The sequence below is a fragment of the Staurois parvus genome, unplaced genomic scaffold (assembly GCF_062004578.1).
Source record: "Staurois parvus isolate SC_StPar_1 unplaced genomic scaffold, SC_StPar_1.0 ptg000147l, whole genome shotgun sequence".
Taxonomy (NCBI): domain Eukaryota; kingdom Metazoa; phylum Chordata; class Amphibia; order Anura; family Ranidae; genus Staurois; species Staurois parvus.
Genome location: NW_028317943.1, coordinates 18341768 through 18363696, shown reverse-complemented (window position 1 = coordinate 18363696; position 21929 = coordinate 18341768). Strand labels below are relative to the sequence as shown.

The following is a 21929-nucleotide window of genomic DNA, read 5'->3' as shown; positions in this document are numbered from 1 at the left end:
GCAGCTCCACCAGCAGCGGCTGCCTCAGTCTGCAGTCGATGATGAGTAGCTTTCTTCACCAGCGCAGTGAGGAAACTACTAACCAGCCGCAGCAGCAGCAGCATCAGGTGGACCTGGAGCAGGACCTCAAACAACAGGCTTGGGCCTACTTGGACAGCACCCTGCCAACCGAGGTAGACAATCCCCTTGACTACTGGGCAACGAAACTTGACCTTTGGCCCCAACTAGCTGAATTTGCCCTTGAAAGGCTGTCATGCCCGGCCAGTAGTGTGGCATCGGAGCGCATGTTTAGTGCGGCAGGAGGTATTGTAACTCCACGGAGGACACGACTGTCCACCCAAAGTGTGGAGAGACTCACGTTTGTGAAAATGAATCAGGTGTGGATTAGTCTGGATTTCAAACCACCAGTTCCTGACACAACTGACTAAATCCGCCATGAATCATGCCCCAAACATGTGCCACTTTCAGGTCTCCTCACACTGCTGGTGTGTTCCATTTTTTGTCATAGGGTGCTGGCAGATTACGGGCCTCCCATAGCTGCTGCCAGGCCCCTAATCTGCCATGGGCCCCTGTACCGCCTCCTCATGCTGCTGCCAGGTCCACAGTGTATCATGCCATGTGCCACTTTCAGGTCTCCTCACACTGCTGGTGTGTTCCATTTTTTGTCATAGGGTGCTGGCAGATTATGGGCCTCCCATAGCTGCTGCCAGGCCCCTAATCTGCCATGGGCCCCTCTACCGCCTCCTCATGCTGCTGCCAGGTCCACAGTGTCTCATGGGTCCCTGTACAGCCTCCCATTGCTGCTGTCTCCATCGCCACACTCTGCCATGTGCCACTTTCAGGTCTCCTCACACACTGCTGGTGTGTTCCATTTTTTGTCATAGGGTGCTGGCAGATTATGGGCCTCCCATTGCTGCTGCCAGGCCCCTAATCTGCCATGGGCCCCTGTACCGCCTCCTCATGCTGCTGCCAGGTCCACAGTGTCTCATGCCATGTGCCACTTTCAGGTCTCCTCACACTGCTGGTGTGTTCCATTTTTTGTCATAGGGTGCTGGCAGATTACGGGCCTCCCATAGCTGCTGCCAGGCCCCTAATCTTCCATGGGCCCCTGTACCGCCTCCTCATGCTGCTGCCAGGTCCACAGTGTCTCATGGGTCCCTGTACGGCCTCCCATTGCTGCTGTCTCCATCGCCACACTCTGCCATGTGCCACTTTCAGGTCTCCTCACACACTGCTGGTGTGTTCCATTTTTTGTCATAGGGTGCTGGCAGATTACGGGCCTCTCATTGCTGCTGCCAGGCCCCTAATCTGCCATGGTCCCCTGTACCGCCTCCTCATGCTGCTGCCAGGTCCACAGTGTCTCATGCCATGTGCCACTTTCAGGTCTCCTCACACTGCTGGTGTGTTCCATTTTTTGTCATAGGGTGCTGGCAGATTACAGGCCTCCCATTGCTGCTGCCAGGCCCCTAATCTGCCATGGGCCCCTGTACCGCCTCCTCATGCTGCTGCCAGGTCCACAGTGTCCCATGCCATGTGCCACTTTCAGGTCTCCTCACACTGCTGGTGTGTTCCATTTTTTGTCATAGGGAATCCGTTTCCAAGAGACAACAGTTTGCGAGCACGCACCCGACGGTGCAGAAGCTGAACGTCCTCCTGTCCAAGTTGCTCCTGCCAGGCTCGTAATCTGTCATGCGCCCCTGTACCGCCTCCTCATGCTGCTGCCAGGTCCAGAGTGTGTCATGGGCCCCCGTACCGACTCCTCATGCTGCTGCCAGGCCCCTAATCTGCCATGGGCCCCTGTACCGCCTCCTCATGCTGCTGCCAGGTCCACAGTGTCTCATGGGTCCCTGTACGGCCTCCCATTGCTGCTGTCTCCATCGCCACACTCTGCCATGTGCCACTTTCAGGTCTCCTCACACTGCTGGTGTGTTCCATTTTTTGTCATAGGGTGCTGGCAGATTACGGGCCTCCCATAGCTGCTGCCAGGCCCCTAATCTGCCATGGGCCCCTGTACCGCCTCCTCATGCTGCTGCCAGGTCCACAGTGTCCAATGGGTCCCTGTACGGCCTCCCATTGCTGCTGTCTCCATCGCCACACTCTGCCATGTGCCACTTTCAGGTCTCCTCACACACTGCTGGTGTGTTCCATTTTTTGTCATAGGGTGCTGGCAGATTACGGGCCTCCCATTGCTGCTGCCAGGCCCCTAATCTGCCATGGGCCCCTGTACTGCCTCCTCATGCTGCTGCCAGGTCCACAGTGTCTCATGCCATGTGCCACTTTCAGGTCTCCTCACACTGCTGGTTTGTTCCATTTTTTGTCATAGGGTGCTGGCAGATTACGGGCCTCCCATAGCTGCTGCCAGGCCCCTAATCTGCCATGGGCCCCTGTACCGCCTCCTCATGCTGCTGCCAGGTCCACAGTGTCTCATGGGTCCCTGTACGGCCTCCCATTGCTGCTTTCTCCATCGCCACACTCTGCCATGTGCCACTTTCAGGTTTCCTCACACTGCTGGTGGGTTCCATTTTTTGTCATAGGGTGCTGGCAGATTACGGGCCTCCCATTGCTGCTGCCAGGCCCGTAATCTGCCATGGGCCCCCGTACCGACTCCTCATGCTGCTGCCAGGCCCTTAATCTGTCATGGGCCCCTGTTGTCGCTTGTTGGCATATTCCGCTCGTTCAGATGCTCCTTCTCCTGCTACTCCTCTTCACGGATTCCGTCAGCAGTCTTTCTTGGAATCCGTTTCCAAGAGACAACAGTTTGCGAGCACGCACCCGACGGTGCAGAAGCTGAACGTCCTCCTGTCCAAGTTGCTCCTGCCAGGCTCGTAATCTGTCATGCGCCCCTGTACCGCCTCCTCATGCTGCTGCCAGGTCCAGAGTGTGTCATGGGCCCCCGTACCGACTCCTCATGCTGCTGCCAGGCCCGTAATCTGTCATGGGCCCCTGTACCGCCTCCTCATGCTGCTGCCAGGTCCAGAGTGTGTCATGGGTCCCTGTACGGCCTCCCATTGCTGCTGTCTCCATCGCCACACTCTGCCATGTGCCACTTTCAGGTCTCCTCACACTGCTAGTGGGTTCCATTTTGTCATAGGGTGCTGTATCGCCTCCCATTGCTGCTGCCTCCACCGCCACACTGTGGCTCCACACTCTGGTTTTGGCCCCGTGACTGCCCAAATGAGTGAAGTGTGCGGTGATTCTAAGATCGACGGCACTCATCTGCATGTCATACTGACTGACAGTATTATTTCTCTTCCCCAGCAGACTCCAAGGGCATTTAAATAAAAGGTACAGTGTTCTGCACTAATATAAAGGCTCTCTGAAGCCTAGAAACACCCTTTTATAAGTTAAATTCGCAGCGAATATATTCAACTCGAATCGAAATTTTTTCACGAATTCGCCGAATCAGTCGAATCGAATTTTTGAATAATTCGCTCATCTCTAATTATGTTACCAAACAATTGGGTATTATATTGTGTTTTTGTACATTTTTTAACCCTAAAAAAATTCCGTTTGAAAAACAGCTGCGCAAATACTGTGTGACATAAAAATTTGCAACAACCACCATTTTGTTCTCTAGGGCCTCTGCTTAAAAATGTGTACAATGTTTGAGGGGGTCTAAGCAATTTTCCAGCTACTGTCATTCAGTTGTATCTTAAAATGTGTCCCTGCATGCATACCTCACTTCCTAGAGTGACTCAAGAGCATGCTCAACTACACACCTATTAACATCAATCACAATACTCTAAAATAGAAACTTGAGGTTGGCAGTTTCAGAAGATATAGTTATTCAGCATAGCAGGATACAAAGTACATCATGAATTTAGAAGGAGAGAGATGAAATGGCAAAAGGATCCACTTCCAGAGCACAGCATTTCTCCGGAAAGCACAATGTACAATTCTAATACATGTATGAAAAATCATGTGATCATACAGTTCTTATCATGGTCAACAGTGCGAGATCTAAATTATAAAAGAACCTCCCCGTTCCCCTCATTATGGTATACATTCTATAGTTAAAGAATGATGCATTGCTGTTGCAGCACTCCTCCATAATAATGTCATAAAAACTGGATCTGGATGTATAAGTCATCGATATAGGCTAAATATGAGAAGCTGACCTTTAAAAACTGCATGTACACAAGATAGTTACACAAGCCATGACTTTCAGACATACATATGCAAGGACAAGATACAAGCCACAAAATTGCTTCTGTAGAAATTTCATTCAAAGTTATATACAGTGTCTCAGACTTGAATTATTTAATATAAAATAATATATATATATCCACTTACAATTCTCCCTCAATGCACAATATGGAAAAGTTCATTTATCTAACACATTTCTCTAATTGTAATTTATTATCTAAATAAGAAATGTCTCTGACCATTCTTTTGATTTTCCAATAAAGTTAAAAAATAACACTGATCACAAAATGCATTAATATAAGCAAGCACAAAATTCAGTGTGTCAGATAATATTCACTGTTAAAGGAAGTAGATTTATCTGTAAACATTTTAACTACTTCATCCCAACAAGAAACATTTAAATCACCATATATTTTTTTTCTATCTTGGGAAATTCTCCATCCAGATGATAGATAAATAATTTCTTCCTTCAATATAAATTATCTTTGCTTCTTTAAGAAGTTCAACATCCATAAGCATATTGCACAACTGTTGAGGAAGAAAAGTAAATCTTGGATATTTCAGATTAAAGTGGAACTTTACCCATAGCAAGTTGATAAATAATAATGTTATTTAGCAAAAAAACATACATTCTACATTGATAATTATGCTACCAAAATTAGTGTGTGCTGTAAATTGTTCCAGCATTGTTCCTGTTTTGCTGGAGGCTGCCATGTTGCTAAAACCCTTAGCAGGTTTTAATGTTTAGGTTGTCAGCAGACTGGCTTCTGCAAGTTCGGCACAGTGCCTAAAAATGGAGAGCAACTGAGCATGTGCAGAGCTGAGTGAGATAGTGTATTACTGAATTTTAAACAGTATAGGCACTTATTTTTAATGTTTTACATAGCTATACATGCAAAGGGGCCAACCTGAAGTGATCTAGCAGGACTGAATTTTCTAACTAAAGATCCACTTTAAGTGGATGATTTGTAAAATATAAGTCTTTCTACATGGCCCTTGACACCGAACAGTTATTAGTACAGTATATGTACCCACTCATTTGGAGACACAGGAAAACATAATTCTCCATTATATAATTGCCATTTTTATGGCTTTTATATTCTGTCGAGTAGAAGGCAGCTTTTTTATTTTAATTTCATGTTTTCCCAACACTCTTAATCATTAGGCTCCATGCACACTGGACGTGTTAATTAGAGATGAGCGAATCGAACATGGCGAAGTGGAATTCGTTTCGAATATTGGGAAATATTCGATTCGCGCCGAATCCGAAAATTAGCCAACTTCGGATGCAAGAATCGAATTTTCCCAAAAATGGCGGCGACATGTGTGGCGACGGAGCGGGGATCTCTGGGAAGGCGCGCAGACAAGGCGCGCTGACCCATAATGCATTCATTCATGTCATGTGATCGCATTAGCCAATCAGCAGCCAGCCAGCCAGCACTGCGTAATGGTGGAGCTATAAATTGCGGCCATCTTACAATTCTCCATTAGCCTGCGGTCATTCAAGAGAGACAGACCTGTCTGTATTAGGGACAGAGTTAGGACCAGAGAGACTTTAGGGCCACAGAATCGTTACTTAGGGACACAGAATCGTTACTTAGGGACACAGAATCGTTACTCAGGGGCACAGAATTGTTAATCAGGGACACAGAATTGTTACTCAGGGACAGACACAGAATTGTTACTGAGGGACACAGAATTGTTACTCAGGGACACAGAATTGTTACTCAGGGACACAGAATTGTTACTCAGGGACACAGAATTGTTACTCGGGGACAGACACAGAATTGTTACTGAGGGACACAGAATTGTTACTGAGGGATACAGAATTGTTACTGAGGGACACAGAATTGTTACTCAGGGACACAGAATTGTTACTCAGGGACAGACACAGAATTGTTACTGAGGGACACATAATTGTTACTGAGGGACACAGAATTGTTACTGAGGGACACAGAATTGTTACTCAGGGACACAGAATTGTTACTCAGGGACAGACACAGAATTGTTACTGAGGGACACAGAATTGTTACTGAGGGACACAGAATTGTTACTGAGGGACACAGAATTGTTACTGAGGGACACAGAATTGTTACTCAGGGACAGACACAGAATTGTTACTGAGGGACACAGAATTGTTACTGAGGGACACAGAATTGTTACTCAGGGACACAGAATTGTTACTCAGGGACAGACACAGAATTGTTACTGAGGGACACAGGATTGTTACTGAGGGACACAGAATTGTTACTCAGGGACACAGAATTGTTACTCAGGGACACAGAATTGTTACTCAGGGACAGACACAGAATTGTTACTCAGGGACACAGAATTGTTACTCAGGGACACAGAATTGTTACTGAGGGACACAGAATTGTTACTCAGGGACAGACACAGAATTGTTGCTCAGGGACAGACACAGAATTGTTACTCAGGGACACAGAATTGTTACTCAGGGACACAGAATTGTTACTGACACATAATTATTACTCAGGGACACAGAATTGTTACTCAGGGACACAGAATTGTTACTCAGGGACAGACACAGAATTGTTACTCAGGGACACAGAATCGTTACTCAGGGACACAGAATCGTTACTGAGGGACACAGAATCGTTACTGAGGGACACAGAATTGTTACTCAGGGACACAGAATTGTTACTCAGGGACACAGAATTGTTACTCAGGGACAGACACAGAATTGTTACTGAGGGACACAGAATTGTTACTCAGGGACAGACACAGAATTGTTACTCAGGGACAGACACAGAATTGTTACTCAGGGACACAGAATTGTTACTCAGGGACACAGAATTGTTACTCAGGGACACAGAATTGTTACTCAGGGACACAGAATTGTTACTCGGGGACACAGAATTGTTACTGAGGGACACAGAATTGTTACTCAGGGACACAGAATTGTTACTCAGGGACAGACACAGAATTGTTACTCAGGGACACAGAATTGTTACTCAGGGACACAGAATCGTTACTGAGGGACACAGAATCGTTACTCAGGGACACAGAATTGTTACTCAGGGACACAGAATTGTTACTGAGGGACACAGAATTGTTACTGAGGGACACAGAATCGTTACTGAGGGACACAGAATTGTTACTCAGGGACACAGAATTGTTACTCAGGGACACAGAATCGTTGAATTAAAGAGTATGTCAGACAACACGCAGAGGAGTGGCAGAGGAGGCAATGTTTCAGGAGCGAGCAGACGTGGCAGCAGAGGAAGGGGTCGAGGCAGCACTAGTCGCAGCCAGAGGCCAGTGCTCCCGGTGTCATCCAGCGGTCGTGTCTCCACCGACAACCCTGCCGTCATCGATTGGTTGGCTTGGTCGTCTTCCTCTTCCCAGGTCACCTCTGACACCTACAGCCAACGGTCGGTGGGTACGTCAGACACAACCGTTAGTTGGCATGGCCCGGGAGCAAGCCCACTGAAATCACATGTCCTCTACCTGCCCCTGTCCTTTGGTGTTCCCTCACCAAGCGAAGTATCGCATGCTGTGGGCTCAGCCCCACTGTACATTGAGGAAGAGCTAACAGAGGGCGGTCAGGAACGGGGGGAGACATCCGCCTCTTCAGCAGCCAGGCGAAGAAGTAGTGGTGAGGAGAGTGGCTCGGTAGCCGGTCTAGAGACAGGTCTGTCTCCTGACCCACACGCAGCCGAGGGGGCTAGTAGTGAGGCGGAGACCCTAATTGATGATGATGAGGCTGATCGCACTTGGCAGCCTCGTCGTCATCTGCCAGGCCTGTAATCTGCCATGGGCCCCCGTACCGCCTCCTCATGCTGCTGCCAGGTCCGTAATCTGTCATGGGCCCCTGTACCGCCTCCTCATGCTGCTGCCAGGTCCAGAGTGTCTCATGGGTCCCTGTACGGCCTCCCATTGCTGCTGTCTCCATCGCCACACTCTGCCATGTGCCACTTTCAGGTCTCCTCACACTGCTGGTGGGTTCCATTTTGTCATAGGGTGCTGGCAGATTACGGGCCTCCCATTGCTGCTGCCAGGCCCGTAATCTGTAATGGGCCCCCGTACCGCCTCCTCATGCTGCTGCCAGGCCCGTAATCTGTCATGGGCCCCTGTACCGCCTCCTCATGCTGCTGCCAGGTCCAGAGTGTCTCATGGGTCCCTGTACGGCCTCCCATTGCTGCTGTCTCCATCGCCACACTCTGCCATGTGCCACTTTCAGGTCTCCTCACACTGCTGGTGGGTTCCATTTTGTCATAGGGTGCTGGCAGATTACGGGCCTCCCATTGCTGCTGCCAGGCCCGTAATCTGCCATGGGCCCCCGTACCGCCTCCTCATGCTGCTGCCAGGTCCAGAGTGTGTCATGGGTCCCTGTACGGCCTTCCATTGCTGCTGTCTCCATCGCCACACTCTGCCATGTGCCACTTTCAGGTCTCCTCACACTGCTGGTGGGTTCCATTTTGTCATAGGGTGCTGGCAGATTACGGGCCTCCCATTGCTGCTGCCAGGCCCGTAATCTGCCATGGGCCCCCGTACTGCCTCCTCATGCTGCTGCCAGGTCCAGAGTGTCTCATGGGTCCCTGTACGGCCTCCCATTGCTGCTGTCTCCATCGCCACACTCTGCCATGTGCCACTTTCAGGTCTCCTCACACTGCTGGTGGGTTCCATTTTGTCATAGGGTGCTGGCAGATTATGGGCCTCCCATTGCTGCTGCCAGGCCCGTAATCTGCCATGGGCCCCCGTACCGACTCCTCATGCTGCTGCCAGGCCCGTAATCTGTCATGGGCCCCTGTACGGCCTCCCATTGCTGCTGTCTCCATCGCCACACTCTGCCATGTGCCACTTTCCGGTCTCCTCACACTGCTGGTGGGTTCCATTTTGTCATAGGGTGCTGGCAGATTACGGGCCTCCCATTGCTGCTGCCAGGCCCGTAATCTGCCATGGGCCCCCGTACCGCCTCCTCATGCTGCTGCCAGGTCCAGAGTGTCATGGGTCCCTGTACGGCCTCCCATTGCTGCTGTCTCCATCTCCACACTCTGCCATGTGCCACTTTCTGGTCTCCTCACACTGCTGGTGGGTTCCATTTTGTCATAGGGTGCTGGCAGATTACGGGCCTCCCATTGCTGGTGCCAGGCCCGTAATCTGTCATGGGCCCCTGTACCGCCTCCTCATGCTGCTGCCAGGCCCGTAATCTGTCATGGGTCCCTGTACGGCCTCCCATTGCTGCTGTCTCCATCGCCACACTCTGCCATGTGCCACTTTCAGGTCTCCTCACACTGCTGGTGGGTTCCATTTTGTCATAGGGTGCTGGCAGATTACGGGCCTCCCATTGCTGCTGCCAGGCCCGTAATCTGCCATGGGCCCCCGTACTGCCTCCTCATGCTGCTGCCAGGTCCAGAGTGTCTCATGGGTCCCTGTACGGCCTCCCATTGCTGCTGTCTCCATCGCCACACTCTGCCATGTGCCACTTTCAGGTCTCCTCACACTGCTGGTGGGTTCCATTTAGTCATAGGGTGCTGGCAGATTATGGGCCTCCCATTGCTGCTGCCAGGCCCGTAATCTGCCATGGGCCCCCGTACTGACTCTTCATGCTGCTGCCAGGCCCGTAATCTGTCATGGGCCCCTGTACGGCCTCCCATTGCTGCTGTCTCCATCGCCACACTCTGCCATGTGCCACTTTCCGGTCTCCTCACACTGCTGGTGGGTTCCATTTTGTCATAGGGTGCTGGCAGATTACGGGCCTCCCATTGCTGCTGCCAGGCCCGTAATCTGCCATGGGCCCCCGTACCGCCTCCTCATGCTGCTGCCAGGTCCAGAGTGTGTCATGGGTCCCTGTACGGCCTCCCATTGCTGCTGTCTCCATCGCCACACTCTGCCATGTGCCACTTTCAGGTCTCCTCACACTGCTGGTGGGTTCCATTTTGTCATAGGGTGCTGGCAGATTACGGGCCTCCCATTGCTGCTGCCAGGCCCGTAATCTGCCATGGGCCCCTGTACCGCCTCCTCATGCTGCTGACAGGCCCGTAATCTGTCATGGGTTCCTGTACGGCCTCCCATTGCTGCTGTCTCCATCGCCACACTCTGCCATGTGCCACTTTCAGGTCTCCTCACACTGCTGGTGGGTTCCATTTTGTCATAGGGTGCTGGCAGATTACGGGCCTCCTATTGCTGCTGCCAGGCCCGTAATCTGCCATGGGCCCCTGTACCGCCTCCTCATGCTGCTGCCAGGCCCGTAATCTGTCATGGGCCCCTGTACCGCCTCCTCATGCTGCTGCCAGGCCCGTAATCTGTCATGGGTTCCTGTACGGCCTCCCATTGCTGCTGTCTCCATCGCCACACTCTGCCATGTGCCACTTTCAGGTCTCCTCACACTGCTGGTGGGTTCCATTTTGTCATAGTGTGCTGGCAGATTACGGGCCTCCCATTGCTGCTGCCAGGCCCGTAATCTGCCATGGGCCCCCGTACCGACTCCTCATGCTGTGACGTTGCAACAAGGTGGAATTCAACCCTACATATGTTAGACCGCCTTTACGAACAGCGAAAGGCCATCACCGATTTCCTGATGTTACATGCGGATAAAGGTACTCCCCTGTGTAACTTAGATGTCAGCCATTGGCAGCTCATGCGTGACACCTGCCGCTTGCTCAAGCCCTTTGAGGAGGCCACGCTATTCGTGAGTCGGCAGGACTATGGGATGAACGACGTCATTCCTCTGTTGCACGTCCTGGAACAAATGCTGTTAACAATGGCTGGTCAGGGTGCGGTAGACGTGGCGCACAGATCTCAACGCCACATGACCCCTGTGGGGGCAGGACAGGAAGAAGAGGAGGAGGTAGAGGAGGACATTGGTGCTCAGGAATTATTGAGTGAAATGGGTGGTTTTTCCACTCAGCGGACAGGAGTGGAGGAGCAGGAGCATCTGGTAGAGGAGGAGGAGGAGGAGACAGAGGACCCAGACGCACCGTGGCAGTATGCTGTGGAGATGGAGGCAGGGAGTCCCTCGCATTCCTTGGCACAAATGGCCCATAGCATGCTCGGTTGCTTGCGTAGCGACAGCCGAATAATAACCATCAGACAGAGGGATGACTTTTGGCTGTCCACCTTGTTGGACCCTCGCTACCGTTCAAAAATGGTGGCCTTTTTCACACCTGCTGAGAGGGAGGCCAAAATAACGTACTATAAAAACCACCTATGTAGTCAGTTGGTCTCTGCCTTTGTGCGCCAACGTCCATCCTCAGACACTGTGGGCCCTGTGCGCTCGCGTTCCGCTGCCATGGCAGCAGGGGAGGGGTGGGGTGGTAGGAGCAGTGGCAGCTCCACCAGCAGCGGCTGCCTCAGTCTGCAGTCGATGATGAGTAGCTTTCTTCACCAGCGCAGTGAGGAAATTACTAACCAGCCACAGCAGCAGCAGCATCAGGTGGACCTGGAGCAGGACCTCAAACAACAGGCTTGGGCCTACTTGGACAGCACCCTGCCAACCGAGGTAGACAATCCCCTTGACTACTGGGCAACGAAACTTGACCTTTGGCCCCAACTTGCTGAATTTGCCCTTGAAAGGCTGTCATGCCCGGCCAGTAGCGTGGCATCGGAGCGCGTGTTTAGTGCGGCAGGAGGTATTGTAACTCCGCGGAGGACACGACTGTCCACCCAAAGTGTGGAGAGACTCACGTTTGTGAAAATGAATCAGGCGTGGATTAGTCTGGATTTCAAACCACCAGTTCCTGACACAACTGACTAAATCCGCCATGAATCATGTCCCAAACATGTTATTATTTTTAACATAGGCCTCCTTATGGCCTTCAATTTAAGCTGCTTACGCTTCGCCACTCTGCCATGGGCCCCTGTACCGCCTCCTCTTGCTGCTGCCAGGTCCAGAGTGTCTCATGGGTCCCTGTACGGCCTCCCAATGCTGCTGTCTCCATCGCCACACTGTGCCATGTGCCACTTTCAGGTCTCCTCACACTGCTGGTGGGTTCCATTTTGTCATAGGGTGCTGGCAGATTACGGGCCTCCCATTGCTGCTGCCAGGCCCGTAATCTGCCATGGGCCCCCGTACCGCCTCCTCATGCTGCTGCCAGGTCCAGAGTGTCTCATGGGTCCCTGTACGGCCTCCCATTGCTGCTGTCTCCATCGCCACACTCTGCCATGTGCCACTTTCAGGTCTCCTCACACTGCTGGTGGGTTCCATTTTGTCATAGGGTGCTGGCAGATTACGGGCCTCCCATTGCTGCTGCCAGGCCCGTAATCTGCCATGGGCCCCGGTACCGCCTCCTCATGCTGCTGCCAGGTCCAGAGTGTCTCATGGGTCCCTGTACGGCCTCCCATTGCTGCTGTCTCCATCGCCACACTCTGCCATGTGCCACTTTCAGGTCTCCTCACACTGCTGGTGGGTTCCATTTTGTCATAGGGTGCTGGCAGATTACGGGCCTCCCATTGCTGCTGCCAGGCCCATAATCTGCCATGGGCCCCCGTACCGCCTCCTCATGCTGCTGCCAGGTCCAGAGTGTCTCATGGGTCCCTGTACGGCCTCCCATTGCTGCTGTCTCCATCGCCACACTCTGCCATGTGCCACTTTCAGGTCTCCTCACACTGCTGGTGGGTTCCATTTTGTCATAGGGTGCTGGCAGATTACGGGCCTCCCATTGCTGCTGCCAGGCCCGTAATCTGCCATGGGCCCCCGTACCGCCTCCTCATGCTGCTGCCAGGTCCAGAGTGTGTCATGGGTCCCTGTACGGCCTCCCATTGCTGCTGTCTCCATCGCCACACTCTGCCATGTGCCACTTTCAGGTCTCCTCACACTGCTGGTGGGTTCCATTTTGTCATAGGGTGCTGGCAGATTACGGGCCTCCCATTGCTGCTGCCAGGCCCGTAATCTGCCATGGGCCCCCGTACCGCCTCCTCATGCTGCTGCCAGGTCCAGAGTGTCTCATGGGTCCCTGTACGGCCTCCCATTGCTGCTGTCTCCATCGCCACACTCTGCCATGTGCCACTTTCAGGTCTCCTCACACTGCTGGTGGGTTCCATTTTGTCATAGGGTGCTGTATGGCCTCCCATTGCTGCTGCCTCCACCGCCACACTGTGGCTCCACACTCTGGTTTTGGCCCCGTGACTGCCCAAATGAGTGAAGTGTGCGGTGATTCTAAGATCGACGGCACTCATCTGCATGTCATACTGACTGACAGTATTATTTCTCTTCCCCAGCAGACTCCAAGGGCATTTAAATTAAAGGTACAGTGTTCTGCACTAATATAAAGGCTCTCTGAAGCCTAGAAACACCCTTTTTATAAGTTAAATTCGCAGCGAATATTTTCGACTCGAATCGAATTTATTCCACGAATTCGCCGAATCAGCCGAATCGAATTTTTGAATACTTCGCTCATCTCTAGTGTTAATAATGCTTGTAACACTAGCTGTGTAAAGTCACGTTACGGTTTTTGGCATTTTTTAGTGTTTTTGTATTACCGTTTAGCGGAATTTGATCGTGTTTGTTTTTTTAGTGTTTTTTTTTTATCCCCCCAAAAATTGGTTTGTCAAAAAAACATCCAAAAACACTGGTTTGCCACGATTTACTGTGATTTACATCATTTTCGTGCATTTTTCAGCATTAGAGCGTTTTTACAGCTAAAAAGCTCCTCTAGAAACCGACTAGTTCTGGAGGTTTTTTCCAGCCAAAAAACGCCCCTGCCCAAAAATGTTGATTACAGTCTATGTGTGCATGAACACATAGGAAAAAGTGCTGGGGAGTTTACTGGCTGTAGAATAAAACGTCAAAAGCCAAAAACATCAGCTGTAAAAACGTCCAGTGTGCTTGAGGACTTAAGTTCAACAAGGACAAATTAGGTTAGATTCTTGTTTTTTTTTTTTCCACACAAGCCTGTATTAATTATAAATTATATGATTTTCATTCTGTATATGATTTAAAGTCTACTGCTCAGAAGTATGTATCCATAAATCATTATTTAGTGTTCACAAGTCTATTCTTTTTTAAAGGAGATAAATATGACCTTTTCATATTAAAATCCTAAATAGACTTAAAGTTTGGATGGCATTGCATGGCACCCTTGGTCAATACACCCTCTGTGCAATGTGAGACTACTGTAATCTATACATTTTAACCGCACTCCTCTCCATTTTGTATTATGTCTACTACCACCTTTTTAACCTGTCCTATTTTCATCTTCTTTCTGGATAATCCACCTACTTAAATAAGAACAGGATCTTCCTAGTTTGTTTAGCATGTTCCTGCAAACCTGTAGTTTTTTTTTAGTTTGGTAGGTTAAATTCCAGCAACAGTTAAACAAATTGAATAGGAAAGATAAAAAAGCACTTACAAAGTACACATAGAAACTATAAGAAACAGCATTCCCATCAAGGAGGTCAAATTCCCCTTACCATCAGTGCCTTTCAGCTTGCCTCTGTGTTTGCTTGATCCCCTACTCCATGCTGAGGATCAGCTCAATACTCTGCACTTATAATGCTAACGTGTATTAATGTTATATGAGCGCATTTCAAATTTGATAAACAGTTTTAGACTATGTGCAATCCTTTTCTGCTTTCTTGATATATGGTGGCTATGTGATATTGGAGGAACCTGTCTTAGGTGATCACATGTTGCTGGAAATTAACCTATCAAACTAGGAAACAACTAGATTTGACAATGAAAAGTGCAATTGCCTATCTTGAAAGTGAGAGCCAAAGGAGAAGGGTGAGTGAGTGGGTGGAAGTGTACATGTGTTTAAATCAATGTGCAGCGCTATAAAGTGTAATTAATAATATGTCCAAACCAAAAATAAACAATTAAATAGTGTTATATTAATGCATAAAACAAATAAATACCCATATATTTCATATATTCTGAACTAAAAAAAATTGCTAAATCATAATGAAATAAAAACACACAGTAAAATAAAATCATGTACTGATTTCATATAATAAAATCTAAATTCCTCATATGAAAGTGCTGTGATTATGAAAATACAGTCATTGATAAACACCAATTCAATCCTTCTAGTGAACCATGCCACCTTTTGTGCTCGATCCTTCTGCATAGAAAGTTTTTTCTACTTTCAGTTCACAATATTTAAAATATATGGGTATTTAATTTATTTTATGCATTAAGATAACAATATTTAATTATTTCTTTATTTTTGGTTTGGACATACAGTATTAATGATTACACTTTATAGCTCTGCACATTGATGTAAACATTTTTTGTCATTGCAGAGGTATGTGAGATTTGCATTTAGTGCTTGGCAGCTTTTTGAATTTTTTACAGGGGCAGTTGTTATTGTTGTTCACGTAGCAGCTCACAACACTGATTGTTTTATGGTTTTGAGGTGTACATGTGTGTTGGGTGAAAAAAAAGAAAACCGTTTACCAGAAGGAAAAATTAATGAATGAAGTTCTCACTGTGGTGGAAGAATTTTGATATATTGTGTCTATAGTTTTGGAACTTTCTATTTGCATTGTATTGATGCACTGATATGTTTTAAATTTGCTATACAGTTGTTCTTGCTTGCCCTGAGAATGTACCCACTTCCGCGCCACCCTATAGCAGAAATACTGCTACAGGATGGCACGGGTGTGAAAAATCACGTATATATACATGAATTTGCATTTACAGGTAGGGGGCCTCATCTGTCAATCATCAGGTCCTGGCTGGTGATTCCCTGCCGGCACCCGGCAATCTCCGAGTATTACCGAGAGACCTGTATGTAAACTGTAAACTCCTATAACTGGACGACCATGAGGTAGCCATCATTCAGCTATAACCTGGTCAACAAGTGGTTAAATAAAGGCTTATTGTAGAACAGAGTCAGGCATCCCTTTAAAACAAAGTGAAAGCAAAAAAAAACACAGTAGAAACTCAATGAGAAAGCTGCTGACTACCCGTGATCTTACAGCGGCATGACGTCAGCACTGACATTCCTCCCCAGGGGAGTATGTGGTGCAGTTGCAAAAATTAATAGAACCATTTTTGATCTAAGTAAAATTCTAAATGAAGTTGGATTTTAAGGTTTTATCTGAGTATAGTTGAAGTAGAGCTGTGACTCCCACCTTCTGTTTTTGCCGCGAGGCACTTTTCAGGGGGGCGGCAGCGGCACTGCCCTCCCCCTTTCCAATGGAAGGGACACTTAGGGTAGGGGCTGCTGTGTCTTACCTGTGTCCGTGACTCCATGACCCACTTCGATCCAGTCCACGAGGCACTGCTGGAGGAGGGGTCGAGAGGTTGCCCAGTCCGGTGACTGACACCAATGATGGGGCACTGTTTCTACCACTGACACCAATGATGGGACATTATTCCTCCCACTGACTCCAATGATGGGACACTGTTCCTCTTACTGACACCAATGATGGGGCACTTTTCCTCCCACTGACATCAATGATGGGGCACTATTCCTCCCACTGACACCAATGATGGGGCACTATTTCTCCCAATGACACCAATGATGGGACATTGTTCCTCCCACTGGCTCCAATGATGGGACACTGTTCCTCCCACTGACACCAATGATGGGGCACTTTTCCTCCCACTGACACCAATGATGGGGCACTATTCCTCCCACTGACACCAATGATGGTGCACTGTTCCTCTCACAGACACCAATGATGGGGCACTATTCCTCCCACTGACACCAATGATGGGGCACTATTCCTCCCACTGACACCAATGATGGGGCACTATTCCTCCCACTGACACCAATGATGGGGCACTATTCCTCCCACACGGACAATAATGATGGGGCACTTTTCCTCCCACTGAGTCCAATGATGGGGCACTCTTCCTCCCACTGAGTCCAATGATGGGGCACTCTTCCTCCCACTGACACCAATGAAGGGGAACTATTGCTCCTACTGACACCAATGATGGGGCACTATTCCTCCCACACTGACACCAATGATGGCACATTATTCCTCCCACAGACACCAATGATGGGGCACTATTCCTCCCACTGACACCAGTGATGGGGCACTATTCCTCCCACTGACACCAATGATGGGGCACTATTCCTCCCACTGACCCTAATGATGGAAAACTATTCCTCCCACTGACCCCATTGATAGGGCACTATTCCTCCCACTGACACCAATGATGGGGCACTATTTCTCCCACGGACACCAATGATGGGGCACTATTCCTCCAAATGACACCAATAATGGAATAAAATAAGAGGTGGAGCTCTAATAGGAAGAGGTAGAGCCTAAAGAGGAAGGGCGGAGTTAAAAGATGGATGGGAGGATCTTAAACAGGAAGGAGTGGTACAAATATAGATTTTAGTCTTGCCTAGGGCAGCACAAAACCAAAATAAACCACTGGATGTGAGGGTTGTAAAATAAGAAAAACAGAAGAGTATGTTATAGGACGATATATGGGCATTGCTGCTTCATTTTTAAACTTCAAATTTACCAAACAACTTTGATAAACAGCTACACCATCCCCAATTTTCCCGGTTAACCTGATTTTTTTGTTTATGATTTGTATATGAATCTAGGGAACTGTTATTTTATACACTAGTTGTGGTTTGTTTACATCCATATACAGCCACTACCATAGAGGTCCCATTACAGACAAGTCCCTAGGTGTGCTTCGGTAACAACTACATAGATAGCAGCCTTGTTAATCTGGATCATTACTCACAGAATCACCATACAGTTCCCCCCAGATACACAGCACATGGCAGGTTGGCACCCTCTGCCTGATACTTCCTGGAAAACAAAACTATATAACATCCTGGGGTTTCTTGACCTCCTTGTAGGGGCAGGAAGCACACCTAGGGACTTGTCTGTAATGGGACCTCTATGTTAGTGGCTGTATATGGATGTAAACAAGCCACAACTAGTGTATAAAATAACAGTTCCCTACACAAAATATGTTCATAAATATTTTCAACATAATGTGAATGTGCAATGCAAATGAAAATGATTATCTATCTATCTATCTATCTATCTATCTATCTATCTATCTATCTATCTATCTATCTATCAGGAATGGGGAGAACCTTTGTTAGTATTCATTTATTGTATCTCCACTGGAGAGATTCACTCTCTCTATTTGTCTTGGAGACCATTGTCATTGTGGCAAAATTCAACATTTTAAAGCTGACGCAAAATGAGGCGCACATGTTCAAGTTAACTTTGGGGAAAATCCCTCTCGTTTCCTGTTTTGCCCCTGTGGCATGAAACAAAGGAAGATATTCCCAGTGGAACAGAAATAATGAAGGAAAAACTGGTATTTTAAACATTCCCTACTCTACTGAAAAATTAAAAAATGACAAAAAGTAGGCATAAAATACACTTTGAGTAGTAAATGTGTCCAGAAGGAATGCTACCTGGAGCTTCTTACAGAGAAAAAATAGAATTGTGTATTTTCAGTGCTAAAGTGAATGTAATGTTTAACTTTTTCAGGAAAAGCAACGGTTTCTTACAGACGTCTTACATGAGGTGATGCTGCTGGATGGCTTGGCCAGTTCACACCCAGTTTCTCAAGAGGTGCTAAAGGCTACAGATATAGATCGAGTGTTTGACTGGATTGCGTACAAAAAGGTAGGAAGAGAAAAATTCATGAAAGTTTAAATTTCTAACCCTACACAGTCTTTTGAAGTATGCAGGAAACCTGTTTCTCTATAAATATTGCTTACCAGTTATTACAGAATTTAGATTCAGCAGAGCTTTATTTCATTCACTAAGCTAAGAGAAAACTCTCTTGCAAAATAAAAATTCTCTTGCAAAGTTAACAGCCTCTTTGCCATAAGTAAATCAACACCTTCAAGGTATTTATTTACAGTATTTATTTTTTGTTCAATGTTTTTATTGGGTTTCAAGCATTTTACAAGAGCCAAAACTCTAACACAATAATTATAGGTTCATGGAGCTTAGCAAGGTACACACAGCACACCCCAAAAAAGTTCTCATTACAGTGCTAATGTATACAAACCATTATGGGAATTATCAAAAGCAAGCCTAAGCATAGTGGCATTTGCAACTGACCTAAGCAACGAAGAGCGGATTCTATAACTTGAAAAGGTCAAGTATGATAAGCCAGAGCATGCATTGACGTCGGTCAGAGATGATCAACAGGGGGGTTATTTACTAAAACTGGAGAGTAAAATATCGGATGCATCTCTGCATAAAAACCAATCAGCTTCCGAGTTTTATTGCCAAAGCTTAAATGAGCAAGCTGCAGTTAGAAGCTGATTGGCTACAATGGACAGCTGTACCAGATTCTGAGGGCACCAGTTTTAGTAAATCTACCCCATTGTATCAAACAAGTAATAACAGTAGAAAGAAACATGGAAAAGGAAAAGAGGAAAGGGAAGGATAGCAAGGAGGAGGGGTTCTAGGAAGGAGAAGGAGTACGGTGGGGATACCAGGGGCTTGGTAGGCTATAACAGGGAGTTGACAGCTCAGCAGCAGAAGATCAAGTTAATATTTAATTAAATTACATTCTCCAAGTAAACATGTTTTTTCTTTAATAAAGGATATATTGTATTATGTAATATTTAGTCTCAGTGTTATAGCAACAGGGCTAGCATAGAAAGCAGTTACTGCTAGGTTCATAAAAAGTATAAATGAGGCACTGGTTTCCACCAATCTGCAGTTCATGATTGAAGAAGGTAAGTCAGATTCATACAGAGAGGCTGAGCTCAATAAAAACAAGGTACTCCTCTAAAAAAGGACCCAGAGCTTTACATACCAAAAGTCTGCGTCCAAGATATTTTATTATTGGCTGTATTCCATAACAAGAAAACATAACATGCCAAGGATTTATAGGGGCCTAGAGAGATCCCCCCCTTTGTTATGGCTATAAAACAGATTTAAAAATAGTTGTGAACATATGAACTCCTATATTGGTCCAAGTCATAATAAAATTCATCATTTGTACAAAAGTATTTAAATAAAGTACCTAAATTCATTATAAACAGCAAACACTTGCTATTAGGCTCTAACTGATTTTAAAAATACAAATAAACACAATGGTTTTAGCAATGAGATACATTGGAAGTTACTTCCAGCATATTTCTTTGTGTTTTTTCTAGTTTTACAAAGCAAAAGCAATTTTGTTGTGAGTGTGTTAGTTTTAGTGCTTACAAGTTGGTGTAACGGGTGTATATGGTAGTTGTAGATAAAGAAGTCATTAGAAAAACAAACTTAGGCAAGCCATAGATGGGTCGAAAATTGGCCGAAAATTTGTCCAAAAGAATAATCGGCTGATTTTCGGATCATTAGTAGGTGAATTTGTCGGCCATTTATCGTGATTTTGGCACATTTTTTTAATCAATCATGTTGGAAAAAAAATGTCCGATTTTGTCGATTGGCCGATTTTTACAGCAATGATTGGCAAATCGGCCGATCTTTTTACCGATTAAAAAAAATGTGCATGAGCCATGACCTGCAGGAAGAAGGAAAAGAAGAAAAAGAAGAGGAAGATGAAGAGAAAGAAAAAGAAGAACATCTGTATCTATTTGTATCCATTTCAGATACAGATGTTTCTATTCGAATACAAATAGATACAATGTTTTAACCGCAATACTTTTAAATGTCAAAAATAATAACAGAGTGTCCCTGCAGAGAACTCTGCTATTATATGTGACATTTAGAAGTATTGCGGTTGCAACATTGTATCTATTTGTATCCGAATTGGATACAAATAGATACAATGTTGCATCTTTGCTATACTTTTAAATGTCAAATATAATAGCGGAGCTCTCTGCAGGGACACCGCTATTATATTGGCCGGCCGTAGACGGGCCGAAAATCAGCGAAATTTTTTTCTACCAATGGTGGTAATGTCCGCCAGTTTTCGCCCCGTCTATGGCCTGCCTTATATAAAACTACATGACCTCTGAAATGTCTGGAAGTCTAGAAAGCACAGTCTTGTCTTTAGGAAGAATTCCATAGGCAATACAGGTCATAGTTTTCTGACAACTGTGTCATGGTAGTATTAAATATGTTTATACAAAAATGTATATACATAGTAAGAAAAAAAGTTAATTCAGAAAATACAGAAACTTGGAAATCTTTAAAGTTAAGTGAATAGTTGAAGTATATTCAGGTTGTTTAAAGGAGAACCCAACTTCTGTAAAACAAATTAATATAGCATATAAAATGAATACACAAGCTGTTTTGTAATTTAATATTATTAAAAGTTACCTTTCTATTTCAAGTCACTGCACTATTCTAAACCGTTCAATTCAGTATGTCAACTTGTGCACCTCTGGTGTCTGGGACGAACTCAGAATTGTAATTTCCTGTTTGTGTGATTGGCTCACTGATTTTCTCAAACATTTGCACTAAGATACAAGTAAAATTTAAGCTCTCCCCCTGCAATAAGAATTAAATTTTTGGTAAAATAAGGAGTAAGATAGTCCCTCACTTCTAAAAGGATGCAGAAATAGCAACTTTCCTCATTAAAACACTCAAAGTGCACAAATTGCAAGTACACTAGAACTTTGTAACATTGTAGGAAGATTATAGGATCGCAGGTATTATTTTAATGAAAGTTGGAGATATAAACATTTTGAATCTACAATAACATGGTAAAGCTTCTTTGAGATTTTAATATAATAATAACATAATGAGATTTATATATACCTAATTAGCAAATTAATGTAATATAATTGTAAGAAACAATTACGTGCACAGTTGAAATACAATACATATGCATTGCTGCCTAGTTTTTTGAGTATGTTAAGCCATCCTGTGATCCAAGAACCCACCCCTGCCAGACAGGTTAGCCAGGGTGATGACCTCACTTTTAAGGTAGGAATTTATTGTTATTGCACAGTACAAAAGAATATTTGTAT

At 46.4% G+C, this 21929-nt stretch overlaps 1 protein-coding gene across 1 annotated transcript in view; it reads left to right on the top strand.

Moving 5' to 3' along the window:
- Nucleotides 1-21929, top strand: part of TRHDE (thyrotropin releasing hormone degrading enzyme) — a 934547-nt gene that overhangs the window by 564776 nt on the left and 347842 nt on the right. The window contains exon 6 of the mRNA XM_089674098.1: nucleotides 18532-18669. Within this exon, the coding sequence (XP_089530224.1) occupies nucleotides 18532-18669 (138 nt within the window). The remainder of the gene's footprint in view (nucleotides 1-18531; nucleotides 18670-21929) is intronic.